A 14550-nucleotide genomic window follows, 5' to 3' on the forward strand; every position below is an offset into this window, starting at 1 on the left:
ACATGGTTCCTTGGGTTCATGGTTTGAAACAGGTTGTGGAAGTTGCATCCTGTCATTAGGTTAAGTTGCTTTTGCACCTTCTCATCAATTTAAGTTGCCTTTTTCTTCATGGAGGTGATTTCTAACCACAGCTGAAGATAACACTTGACTCTTACTTCAGAAAGGTAGGGGCCTCATGTTGAATTTGACTTGCCTGTAATCTTTGGAGGTACTGAGGTTCTCTTTTTTTTTTTTTTTTCTTTTTGGCTGTGGTGGAACAGGGACAGGCAGTGTTTAGGTCCAGTAGTCTTTCTGGGAAGGGGATCCTATCTATGCCTCAGCTAAATCAGGAACAATACTAGAAGTCAAATTAGCACATCATATTATGTATGCCATAAGTCTTAAGTAAGGAAAAGAAAGCTGAAAAAATTGAGTACACTTTTCATAAAAATACTAGGTTCTGTATTTTCCTAGAAAGGCTCAGGAATCTAACAAAACCAGCTAACTGGTTTGTCAGTATGAGGGGGTAGAATCTGATTCTGATTTGTAATAATCTACTCATCTTCCTGCAAAATATTATGAACACTTCTTATCGCAGTCCTTTTGTCCTACTATAGATTTCCGTCTCATTGGTTTTTACCATGGAAAGACTTTATTGTTTCTTTTTCTTCACACAGTGGATCCTTTCTAAACTGGAAGAAGTGAGAGAGAATCAACCAAAATTGTAATGAATGGAAAAACACCAAGATATGAAGAACAGCTACCTTTTAATTCCTCTTAAAAAGCAAAACTATTTGAATATCAGCAACAAAAACAAAAACAAGAAGGAAGGAATATTTATCGAATTGTTTATTATGGTTACAACAGTCTATGGCTATATCACAGAACTAGATGATGTTAAGTTAAAAAAATACCTAATGATGAAAAGATTCTGCCAAGTTTGGGCTTGGTTTTCCCGCTTTTTTTAAGATATGATTCCAAATTTCATTTTTTATATAAGCAGCATAAAGTGAATTAGTCTTAACATTTGATATTGAAATTGAACTCTGGAATAATTCTTATGATACTATTCAGAGCAAATGTTTCAGTTTTGATTCTGAAAATCAGTACTTAATTTATGTCTTGGTTTTAATGTGACTTGAGGCTGTTTTGAAATACAAATTTCTTTGTCAAAGGAAATGTTATTCATTAGTGTTACAACTCAAAATATAGGAAGGAGGCTACTGATCAAAGAAGTTGAATTTAGGTGATCACAGGAGGGGCTGCTTATTTGACAATATTATTTTCTTTTTGCAAATGAATGGACCAGGTCATGATTGATTTACAACACAGTACTGCTTTTAGTGTAAACTTTTTTATATTCTAGCTAAGGCAATGTTGCAGCACCTCTGTCTGTACTCACAGAAAATATAACAGTTTACAAAAATGTGTAATGGGGAGAATTAATATTTCTCTGCACTAAAAAATAATCATAAAAGCCTATTATTTTAAATAGAAGTTACTTACAGTCTTGCAAATCAAGGAGGAGTTGATGGGGTTCTAAGTGCACTGTTGCATACCAAAAATAAATGCCTTGAATTATGCAATATTGTGTGCTAAGCAAGTGACTAATGAAGTCAGATTTATATTAAATAATAAATATAATATGTCACAGTTGCTTATATCAACTTTTCTTACCCAATGAAACTGTTTTGTTTTGTACCCAGACAGCAGAATTTTGATAGTTTGAATGTCTGCAATTCTATTTGTTTCTTAGATGTAGTAGTCAGTGTTGTTGAATGGCTATTTACTGCAGTTGGTATAGAAAGTACATGAAGCAGTACAGCGTTACATGAAGGCTTCCATAAATTCCAATATCAAAGTCTGCAGAACATCTGGTACATATAGAAAGTACCTGCTGCCAAAGTACGATTTCTAAACAATAGTTTACAATATTTATAGCTACAGGATAGAATTCTGATGCTTGAGATATCCAAATGGTTCCATTATTGTAAAATCTTAAACAACTAGCATGCTAACCTATAGTTGCAGATCTTTAATGTACTGTAAGTCTTGCCATTGGTGTTGAGTAACCATTTAGTGGGTTACAAAATACATGTAATCTTGCAATTTTCCCTGTAAATTGAAACTAAATAAGATAATTCCAAAATATTACAATGATTGTGTTACTCCACTTGTTTGTACACCAAGCACGTACCAAGAGTATGAACTCAGGTTATCATGCCAAACTTAGGTACTTTGCCTTAGATAAGTAGTGTTTTTGAATGCTCTGAGTACCATTCTCTATCTGTCATTTGTTTTTAATCTGTCATTTTCATCTTATGTATGATAGTTCAATTAACAGCCTCATTATTTTCTTGATTAGTTTGTGGTCTCTTCCCTATCCCCAGCATTTACAGGGTTGAGCCTGCACAGTGGATTTTTTAGGTGAGACGCAAGTGTGCGTGGGACTGGACCCACCCTTTAATCCTGAGGTTCATCTGCCAGGGCCAAGTGAACTTGCACAGTGGGAGTGAGGTCCTCAGGTTGTAGGTTTGATTAGAGTGACCTTCTCTTAGATGGATGGCCTTACAGGGCTAAGCGAACTCCATCTCATTTACAGAGTAATTCACTTACAATACCTCTTGTGTGTACTTTGTACGTTTCCATTTGTGTAGCTTTTCAGTTTACCTGATTCTATGTATTTTCTTCTGTCTCTGTTTTAATATTTCTTGCATTTATTTTATCAACAAACACTGATTCTCAAATCTCATCTGGCTCTTCAATAATATTTGAGTAATATAATCATTAATGTTGAAAAATTTATTTTAAATATGCATATTTGTGGTTAAGCAGCTCATGTTTTGGAAAAAATAAGAATTCACCCCAAATTGCATTTTTCTTATAGAGTATAAAATATTTTGATCTTCTGTGCTCACTGAAAGCCTTAACATAAGAGCTGAAATGTTCAAAAGTCAATGTGGGACCTTTCCTCCCACTTTGTTTCCACTTGTAATGACAGCATGATTTTCTATAGTTCCCTATTGTAGTCAGTGTGTTTTCTGTATTTCCCTATTCTAGTCAGTAAATTGGTTTTTTTCCTTAAACTTTCTCCATACAGTCATGAGTGGATTTTACCATTTCTTAGCAAACACCAGTTGTCTCTTTTAACTATATATCATCCCAGGGCAAAGAGAAAGGTATTCAGACTTGTGCCATTGTGTAATTTTCTGGATTACTGCAGGTTGTTTGAAATGTCCACTCTGCTGTGCCTCGTTCGTCATTGCAATATGCATATTTTTTTCAAGAAGGCAGAATAGGTATATTAATTTTTATTGAAAGTATATATGCAATTACAAAAGGGGATCTCAATAAATATTAAAATGTAGGCATTCAGTTCTGTCCACTGTGGTGTTTAAAGTGTTATCATGGCCTTCACTGAAATGCTGAAGAACAGTTTCTCTTCTAGATTACTGTTACGTAAATTTAATAAATTTGAAAAATGTCACTTGGGTTCTCAATTTCCTAAGGGTTAGAATTACCTTTAAGAAACTGCTGAAACTTTCATAAATCTAGTTGTTGCATCTCTTTTTGTTCAGCTGCATGGCTTTCATGGCATGGCTCTCTTGTTTTCCACACTGCCTTCCCCCCCTCAACCTTTTCTTCATCTTGAATAAAGTGAAACTGAATTCTGTTTTACTGAAATGTAATTATTATTTGTTTTCTTTATATACTACTTTAATTAACAAGTAATACCATTACTCAGAATCTTGCAGATCAAGTCAAATCCTGTCTCTGAGAACTAATGATCAAACTTCTGTTGTAGCCATCTCAGTGAAAATAGAATTATAGACTTAGCATTTCCCTTTGGCTTATTGTGAAGACAAGGTTTTAATAACTGAATTAACATGTATAAGCTTCTTTTAACATTGTTTTGTTGGTTGTGGTTTTTTTCTTCTGTTGCTGCATTGAAAAAACAAAGATGATGATGCCAGATTATAGAAGCATAGACTGGTTTGTGTTGGAAGGCACCTTACAGATCACCTAATTCCAACTCCCCTGCTGTGTGCAGGGTAACCATCTACTAGACCAGGTCGCTTAAAGCCCCATCCAACCTGGCCTTAAACAACTCCAGGGAAGAGGCATTGACAGCTACTCTGGCCAACTTGTTCCAATGCCTCACCACACTCACAGGAAAGAATTTCTCTCTAGAATCTAATCTGAACCTACCCTCCTTCAGTTTGAAGGGATTCCCCCTTGTCCTGTCACTACATACCCTTAGTAGTCCCTTACCAGCTCTCTTACTTTGAAGTACCCCTTTAAGTGCAGGAAGGTGTTAGAAGGTCTCCCTTGGGCCTTCTTTTCTCCAGGCTGAACCTCTCCAACTCTGTCTTCATAGGAGAGCAGCTCCACGCCTCAGACCATCTTCCTGGCCTTCCTCTGGACAATCTCCCATTTCTGGTAGGACCACTCTTCAATTTGGGACCCCAGAGCAGGATGCAGTGCTCCAGGTGGGGTCTCACAAGAGTGGAGTAGAGGGGCAGAGTCACCTCCCTCACCTTACTGGCCACGCTGCTTTTGGTGCAGCCCAGGATACAATTGGCTTTCTGGGCTGCAAGTGCACATTGCTGGCTCATGTCCATCCTCTCATCCACCAGCGTCTTCAAGTCCTTCTCAGAGTTGCTCTCACTACATTCTCCTCCCAACCTGTATCTGTGCTTGGGATAACCAAATTCTTACGTAATTCTCTTTTTTTTTTTTTTTTCCCCTACACATACAATTCTGTATGTATGCCATTAGCTATTTATTGTCTTGAGCATTTCACAAAATTATTCTTACAGATGGATTTAGGATTTTTTCTGGCCAGTATGCACAAGTACATCTATCCATCACCTAGGAGCCAAATTTTATTTGATCTGTGCAAATATGATCTTGGTCACAATTTTTGCTTTTGTGACTTCAAGAATCTAAAGCTCACTAACTTCACACACAAGTTTTTTATAAAGAGGTTTTGATTGTCTTCAGGGCAAATCTGGAACAAGAATTCTAAATATTCTTTTAATACTTCAGGGGAGGAGTAAATTTGTTTTAAGTCTCCTCCTACGAGGAATGAATGAATGTCCATGGAATTTATTAACTTATCATCTCTTGATCGATACATCAAAGGCTGAAAAAAATGTGATTGCTGGAACAGGCGTGATGAGATAGGACACTAATAGGCAAAAAGGGAAACCTCCCTTTTTTTTTGCTGCATGTCTCCAGGTTTTTTTATCTTTGTGCATTTTCACTCCTTGTTGCATCAAACAGATTGAAAACTATGTGCAGAAGTTCATCTTGGTACCTGCCCTCATGCATGTTTTTCATTGTTGATTGGGAAGTGTGAAAGAAAAGCATTCTTGTGCTGATGGGTCCTGCAAAACTGTAACTGTCTCACCATCTGCAAAGCTTGTGCTCCAGCAAAGCCAGGCTTCCATTATTCACGTAGACAGCAAATCTTGACTCAAGATACGAAACCTCTAAAAGTTTAAATGCATTTTTCCAGAAGTTCTCAAGGAGCTCAAATTCGATCAAGCAGTTCAAGTGTTTGGGCATTTCATATGCTTTCTTCTATTAAATCTGCTGCCCTAGGAGTATTTCTGTTGATATCTTTTTCATGTGGCTGAAGTTCTTAAGTAAAACTCCAATATCTACAGATTTTATGACAAGAAATTACTTTGAATTATTTTTTGAGAAGCAATGGTTAGTTTAGGACAGCAGGTTTGAGGGACATATCATGACATCAGATCTTATAGACGAGTGTAGAGATGACATGTTTGGAACATGGACAATATTCTCACAAGATGTGCTGTTTTATTCTGTGCCTTCTGTCACTCTCCCTTGGCTGCTTCTCTTTCAGCAAGTACCTGAGGCACTGTACCCTGTACCTCATCCCAGGACGTATCACACTGTTCCCTCAGTGTGGAGTACTGCCATCCACTCTAGTATGGACACAATGTTATAGGTCAATGTCTTTCCCTCATAGAAAACATTAAAGCATTGTAAGAACAGGCTTCTATCACTTGTTCCAACAATAAAAAAAGGGCAGGTAACTCAAATGTTAGACTGTTTTCTCCCGGACACACAACTTTTTCTGTGCTGCTGGAAAAAAGGGCATCTGTATTGTTTAATGTGTGAAATGGCAAGCATTTTTTATGGGCAGTGAAAGGTCAGGGTGTGCTTTTCACAGAACTGAGCTGTGAGAACTATCACCTGCCTGAATACACAAAAGCACTACTCAAGCTGAAAAATCAGTAGAACTTAACTTGATTCTGTGCTGCACAGAAATTACTATTTTATGCTGATAGTAAAAACTATTGATATAATGTTTCCTCTTAGAAAAATAGCATTTTCATTTATTTGAATACAGAACCTCAGCACATCTTTTGAGCTTAATTGCCGGTGTTAACAGGCTGCTCTGCTACAATGGTCTCCTTACCAAGTTAGCTGATCAAGTGCCAGTGACTACCACAAATTTTACATGGGTAAGATTGCCCTTATGTCTTTATTAATTTTGTCTGAGAATGTTTGACCCAGTGAAGGAGAACTGACTGTGCTATTAGCGGTGCTGACATTTTAGTGATTTGTACTTGGGCAGGGAGGGGTGGAGATGGGAAAATGTCTGGAGATAATCTAAAGGAGAGCCTTTACTGCTCTCTAATCCATGGAAAACTACGCATGAAGCTTAATGACAGCAAAATGCAAAGTGCAAAAAGCAAGTTATGTTAGTGGTGTAGAGGAATTTAAGGCCTAGTTTATTGCAGGCACCTGTGGCTGATCTCTCAGTGAATGCTGAGAACATTTGTTAAATGCCACTTCAGTTACTGTGTTAACTTTGGAGACTTAAAGGGATGGAAACACGTACATATAGCACTCATTGAATGCAAAAGCTAAAAGGACCATAGAAGTAAGGCTGCAGCAACTACTTTCTTAATAATCATAATAATACTGAATCATTTGGTAGGCCATTTTACCTAAATAGAATATTTCCTAAATCAAAAGGGTACTCAGTAATTTCTGTAGTTGGCACTCATACTCCAAGAATATCTTGCCAAGTTGGCACAAAGGAGGACACAGCAATATATCAAAGTCAGTGAAATAACTAAAAAGTTAACAGAAGCAAGATAAATGTGCTATCATAAATTAGTCACTCAGACTTAAACACAAATTACTAAACAGCAATCACAGAAGCGTTCCCACAAAAGTGCCTAAACAGAAATTCAGTTGTGTGTGGCTTTAGCCCAATAGTTGCTGGCATAAAACAATAAAACCCTTTAACTTTTATTTGAATAATCTTTGCAGTTACGCCAGAATAAACATAGGGATTAAGAACTGAACACAAAAATATCAGTCCTAGCTATAAGGTTTACCAGCAGTCCTCTATTCCCTGTCTCTTCATCTGCAATGCTAATACTGCACACTAAAGTGAAAGGCTGCAGACATGAATGCTTCAGATTTAGATGTTTTTAATATAAAAGATGATGCATTTAGCTTCTCATCTGACTATGCAGTTATTCTTAACTTTACCCTCCTTAGTTGCACAAGACTCTTGTGGTTTTCATGACTGGGTTTAAATTCCAGGGTGACATTACTGTGTCTCTATAAATGAGCCGTGGGAGCAGGGCACACAAGATCCAACGTCTGGTGTTCCTCTCTGCAGTCTATCTTCCCACCACAAGAAGGCAACATTAGATCATCCAAAATCCTAACAAAGCACACAAAAAGTGAAGGTGTATTCGAGATGATACACCATGGTTGTAGCACAAACCTTCCTTTATTTAAACGGCACTTTCCTGCTCCCTTTTCCTTTGGTGGGAGTGCATCAATATACTCTTGCCTTGCTGCCTGAGCATCCCTCACATTTGGACTCCAGAATCAAAAATTCTTAAAATGTTGTCACTTAGAAAAGTTTTCTCTGAAAAAATGAGCTCCAGTAATGTAGCAAATCATTGTCGAGCTCTCAATTGTAAGTAACAGTAAAAGGAAGATTTCACAAAATTAAAAATAAAACTAATTTTTGATTGTGCCTGATCTCTTAGAAAATGAGATGACAGTAGACTATTAAATGACATCCTTCTTCTTCAATGTATGATTATTTAAGAAAAACGCAGACAAACATATAACAAGAATGATGATGTTTGACATGGAGGAGCAGATTGCCTGCGTGTAACCATTCTAAATCAAATTTTACCATAAATGCCTAATCTAAATATTTTATGCTGAAATTTAACCCTGAGCTTTTGCAGAAATATAAATGTAAATTTACTGTTATCATGAAACAAGCTTTTAAAAAATTATTTGAAAACTGGGGGAGAGACTTATCTGCATTCTTATTTATATCTGAAACTTTTCATGTAACTGAACTGTTTGACCTGCCTGCTTGTTGTCAATATATTTTGTAGAGCTGTTTTTCATGATTTTCCCCAGGGGAAACTCAGTTATGTGCCAGCTGTGTTGACCTCAGAACTGGGAGAAATTATGGTTCCAGTACATTCAGAAAGCCTAAAATTAGTTTATTTCATCACTCCAGCTTAAGATTTGATGTGCACAGGCCATCATAGACACAGGTGTAAATAATAAAATCAAAGTGAAACCATCTCTTCGTTATGAGCCAGCAATGTGCGCAAGTGACCAAGAAGGCCAATGACATCCTGACTTGTATCAGAAACAATGTGGCCAGCAGGACCAGAGAAGGAATCATCCCCTCTGCTCAGCAGTGATAAGGCCATACCTTGAATCCTGTGTTCAGTTTTCGGCCTCTCATGACAAGAAAGACATTGAGGGGCTGGAACAAGTCCAGAGAAGAGCAGCAGAACTGGTGAAGGGTCTGGAGCACAAGTCCTATCAGGAATGGCTGAGGGAGCTGGGGTTGTTTAGCCTGGAGAAAAGGAGGCTTAGGAGAGACCTTGTCACTCTCTATGACTACCTGAAATGAGGGTGTAGTGAGTAGGTGATTGGTCTCTTTTTGTAACAAGTGATGAGACAAAATGGCCTTAAATTGCACCAGGGGAGGTTTAGATTGGCTATTAGAAAAAGATTCTTCACAAAAGGGGTGCTCAAAACAGAGGCTGCCCAGGAAAGTGGTTGAGTAACCATCCCTGGAGGTGTTTAAAAGCCAAGTGTTTAAAGAAGTGGCACTGTGAGATAGGGTTTAGTCATGGACTTGGTTAACTTTGGACTTGGTGATCTTAAGGGTTTTTTCAAACCTAAATGATTCTGTGATTAACTTCATTATCTTGCTTGTTGTTGTAGTTAGGCTGGGTAACTGCTGCTTAGAGGATTCTAAGAGATGGTATTCCCTCCATCTGTTATAGCATTCTTGAATTCATAGAATCATAAAAAAGTCTGGATTGGGCGGAGTTCCCTGCTTTGGGCAGGGAACATTCCACTAGAACTGGTTGCTCAGAGCTCCATCCAACCTGGCCTTGAACACTCACAAAGATGGGGATTGTACAAATTACACAGTAATTTCTTGCTAATATCTAATCTAAGCCTACTCTCTTTCAGTTTAAAGCCATTCCTTCCTGTCCTATCCTGAATTCCTGGCTAAGAAGTTTTAATCCTTGAACACATTTAATTTTCAAGTCAAATGACTGCAACTGAATGTTTTAAACTCATGAAGTTCAACAAGGCCAAGTGCAAGGTCCTGCACCTGGGCTGGGGCAAACCCCAACATCAATAAGGACTGGGGGACAAATGGAGTGAGAGCAACCTTGAGGAGAGGAACTTGGGCATACTGATGGATGAAAAATTAGACATGAGTTGTCAATATGTGCATGCAGACCAGAAAGCCAACCACATCCAACTGACCAGTGTGGTCAGCACGTGGAGGGAGGTGATTCTCCCCCTTTACTCTCTTCTCTTGAGATCCACCTCAAGAGTACTCCATACAGCTCTGGAATCCCCAGAACAAGAAAGGCATGGATCTGTTGGAGGGAGTCCAGAAGACAGAGAAAGGCTTCTTACCTGGACATGTAGAGAAAGGACAAAGGGCAATAGTTTTACATTGAAAGTGGGTAGATTTAGTTTGGACATAAGGGAGACATTTTTTATGATGAAGGTGGTGAGACACTGGAATAGGGTACCTGGAGAAGCTGTGGATGCCCTGTCACTGGAAGTGTCCAAGGCCAGGCTGGATGGGGCTCTGGGTAACCTACCATGGTGGACTAGAGGATTGCTGCCGTGGAATATTGGTGCTAAAAAAATACTCCGGAGCAGTTAATTAGGGGTGAGATAAGGAAAGGGTTTAATTATGCCAAGGCAATAGATGTTACACGGCGCGCGCCCTGGCTGTGCACGAGATGTTACATTTATAACATATCTGTCCAATCCCAAATGTGTCCACCCTGTGGCCTTTACTCTGGACCGCCTTGGGTCCACCCCCTGAGAAATGGGTCTGGGGACTTTTACTCCATCATCTTCACCATCTTCAGAGCACAAAGGGTACATAGTCACATAATTCTTGACTCCATTTTGTTGTTCAGGCCCTGATATGCTGTTCTCTAAACAGTCTAGGCCTTGCCTTGAGAAGAGACTAAACGTTGCCACTGAATTCAGGGATAAGTTTGATATAGGGTGCATAGAATGGGGTAAGAGGGTTAAGGAATGTGTAAACTAAGGGTGCTACAGGGAAAGGGACAAGGGAGTGAGGGTTGCTGCTTTTAAAATCTACTTATAAAACTTATAAGGCTTACAAATATTAGAAAAATAAAAAAACCATTAGGGGCTTAAGGCATCAGGATCTTTAAAGGTCACTTCCAACTCAAACCATTATATGATTGGAAGTGTTCTCTTCTGTAACTGTTGGACTGGGTATATATTAATGTTTGCTATACCTTTAGTGGTCTGCAAAAGTATTGTTCTAAAATTCATTTAATATTGTAGTAAATTATTTAGTGTTTGGAATATAACAAATTGTTTACTGTAAATTTAGTTTGCCAACATTTTTTCCAATATATTGATAGATATCATCTAGGCTTTTTAACTTAGGTCCTATTTAAAAATGAAGTTAGGTTTCTTCCCAACCTCTTAATGAAGCCTGGGAGAGTCACAAATGGTAATGCTGCATACAGATCTGTTTTGAATCTGGAGCAGTGAATTCTTGGGTCTGTTGAGTGCCAGATGTAAGCATGTTTTGTATCAAATAATCTGACTGTTGTGACAGGAAAGCTGTGATTAAAAGAGAGAGTCCTGTGGAGGTGGGGCAGCACTGTTCTGAGCCAGCTTCCTTTTCTGCCTTGAGACTCCTGCTCAGTCCATCCCCCTGCCACCAACTCACCTCTTGGAGGAGGGCTCTGAAGGGCTGACCGTGCATGTCTGAATAAAATGGTGCAAAAAATCTAGTTTACATAAGAGGCATGCACCACACAGCCAGTCGCTCGTTCCCTCACCAGTAGAACCAGGGAAAGAATCAGAAGGGTAAAAGCCAGAAAACTTGTGGGTTGAGATAAAGCCAGTTTAATAGGGAAAGCAAAAGCTGTGCACACAAGCAAAGCAAAATGCGGAATTCATTCACCACTTCCAATGGGCAGGCAAGTGTTGGATTTGATGATCCTTGGCAGTCCCTTCCAACTCAGAATGTTCCGTGAACTCTGTGAACTCTGTTCAGCTATCTCCAGGAGAGCAGGGCCTCATCACACATAACAATTACTTTGGAAGACAAATGCCATCACTCCAAACGTCCGCCCTTTCCCCCCACTGTGTATACTGAGGACAACGTCATATGGTCTGGAATATCCCTTTGGTCAGTTTGGGTCACCTATCCCAGCTGTGTCTCCTCTCATTTTCCCATGCACCCTCAATTTCCTCACCAGTGTGGGAGTACAAAAAGCATAAAAGACCTTGGTTTTGTGCAAGCTCTGCTCAACAGTAAAAAAACCCATCTCTATTATCATCACTGTGTTCAGCATGAATCCATAGCACAGCCCCATGACAGCCACTGTGAAAAATTAAGGGCTTGTTAGCTACTGCTTGTGGAAGTCTATTGTAAAATTTAAGGGCTTGCTAGCTAACACTTTTGAGTCTAAATACTGGGCTGGTTGCTGGAGTTAAGGCAAGCGTACAATAAAAGCACAAGAGTTCCCTGACACTTGGTCTGGTGCCTTGGTTCAGATTGATGAGAATTTACAATGAACATCACACCCCGTAGTGATGGGTCATGACAAAGTCTGAACTGAAAAATGTTAATACTGATAGACCTGTTAATCTAGACACTCAAAAAGATCAGTCCGAAAACAGGCCTTTTATAGTTATGGGGTCTTCAAGTTACTATGGGCAGCTGCAAAACTATGGAATATAGAGACTAATGCCTCAAAAGTAGTTTCTTCTTGCTAAGTTCATATTTATTTAAAATATTGTAAGTCTCTAAAATATTGTGAATATACTACTCTTCTGAGTTGTCATATTGAAGACTAATGTACAGACATAATGCCTGGGAAAATTCTTCATTTTTGGAATTATTTTTGATTTTACAGCTATTCTGTTGCACAAAACCAAATGAGAAGTATTGTGATTTTATTAAAACTGTGCTTTTTAATAGTAGCTGAAGGCTTTATATGTAACTATTATAATTACTGCTACACTAGCAATTGTTAATCAATGTAAAATAGTTTAAAATGCATCCTGATATAAACATTCCTATTAGTATTTCTTGTGGATTCTTTACAGATATAATGTAATCCATATTGCATTTTTACCTTAATTTTACACAGCAAAACTATGTTAATAAGACAGGCAGTATTGTCTATTAAATAAATTTTTCTGTTCTGTAACTGTTATTGCAAATATTCATGCTGATTTAAAACACTGTAGGAAGCGCTTCACCTATGGTTTACACTTTATTTGGGGACTGTACATGAAGCAAGGATTAGAGGCCTTCTGTACTGGCATTTTCTTTGAATTTACTGAAGTCACAGGACAGATATCCTCTTCTGGAGAAACTAAAGGGCACTGACATGGAAATACACAACACAGGATTATGACTGAGGTTGACTCTGGCTTCATTCCATGCTAAAACTTTGTGTGTATCCAAGGGTATTTAATGTAATTGTAGCTGCAAAATCATGTTTGTAATCAGGGTCTTGTGAAAAGAATTATATCATAAGTGCCTGCATCTGCAGACCTTAGTCCCCTTATGTGGCCAAGTGCAATGAGACATCAGGATTAATATTCAATTTCATAGTATATAACAAATTGAGTTTGACACTGGCAGCTAGTCTGACACTCATAATTCAAAGAAAAGTCCTAAAATGAAGTGCAAAATTACCTAAAGCATGAAGTGATAATAGTATAATGCCATGGGTACATCTTTCTCATTCTCTGTAAACACAGAATTACTAATACAAAATGCCTTTGGTGTAGATTATAGGTGTAAAATATGACATAAGCAGTGTCAACAGAAGAGGACCTGGGGGTCCTGGTTGACGGCAAGTTGAATATGAGTCAGCAGTGCCCTGGCAGCCAGGAGGGACAACCACGTCCTGGGGGGCATCAGGCAAAGCATCACCAGCCGGTCAAGGCAGGGCATTGTCCCACTCTGCTCTGCACTGGGGTGACCTCACCTTGAATACTGTGTACAGTTTAGGACACAACAATGTGGGAAAGATATTAAGCTCTAAGAGAGCATCCAAAGTAGTACAATGAAGATGGTGAAGGGCCTTGAGGAGAAGCTGTATGAGGAGCGACTGAGGTCACTTGGTGTGTTCAGCCTGGAGAAGAGGAGACTGCAGGGAGATCTCATTGCAGTCACAACTTCCTTGTGAGGGGAAGAGGAGGGTCAGACGCTGATCTCTTCTCTGTGGTGACCAGTGACAGGACCCAAGGGAATGGCCTGAAGTTGTGTTGGTGGAGATTTAGGTTGGATGTTAGAAAAATGTTCTTCACCCAGAAGGTGGTTGGGCAGTGGAACAGGTGCCCCAGGGAAGTGGTCACAGCACCAAGCCTGACAGAGTTCAGGAAGTATTTGGATTATACTCTCAGGCACATGGTGTGACTCTCAGCGATGGTCCTGTGCAGGGCTAAGAGTTGGACTTGGTGATCCTTGTGGGTCCTTTCCAACTTGGCATATTTGATTCTGTGATTCCGTCAAAACAAGATACAGTAAATTTCACTTTCCTTGTAGGAGTAATGATAATCTTAGGAGATATCATACAATAATTCATCCAGGATTTGATGAAAGAGGGGATTAAACTTGAAAGGTTTAATGTTCTTAAAAGCAGCAGAAAGTCCTTCAAACCGGGCAGCAGGTAAATCCTGTATATTTTTATACTGAGGAATATCAGCATTTTAACCAAAAGTGTTATGATGTTTTGTTCAAATGCATGTGCATGTGTGCATGTTCCTGTGATTGGGTGCAACAATTTATTGCTAAGACCAGAACAATGCCAGCTATTTCAGCCTGACTACTGTAATGATTGAGTAATGATTTTTTCTAGAAGTTTGGGTTAGCATGCTAGAAATATCATTTTCTAGAATTATAGAATTATAACTTGAAGTGGATTGTTTGTTTTACATCTAGTTTTAAAAGAATACTGATTGTTAGGCTTTGATATAAGCTAT

The 14550-nt window shown here is 38.7% G+C and overlaps 1 protein-coding gene across 2 annotated transcripts in view; it reads left to right on the top strand.

Moving 5' to 3' along the window:
• VPS13A (vacuolar protein sorting 13 homolog A) overlaps positions 1-3885 on the top strand; it is a 102699-nt gene extending 98814 nt beyond the window's left edge. For both annotated transcript variants that reach the window (XM_032676940.1, XM_032676941.1), the window contains one exon: positions 657-3885. In XM_032676940.1, the coding sequence (XP_032532831.1) occupies positions 657-707 (51 nt within the window). In that variant the 3' untranslated portion in view covers positions 708-3885. The remainder of the gene's footprint in view (positions 1-656) is intronic.
• The last annotated feature ends 10665 nt before the right edge of the window (positions 3886-14550 follow it).

Source organism: Chiroxiphia lanceolata, chromosome Z (genome assembly GCF_009829145.1).
Source record: "Chiroxiphia lanceolata isolate bChiLan1 chromosome Z, bChiLan1.pri, whole genome shotgun sequence".
In the NCBI taxonomy this organism is placed as follows: domain Eukaryota; kingdom Metazoa; phylum Chordata; class Aves; order Passeriformes; family Pipridae; genus Chiroxiphia; species Chiroxiphia lanceolata.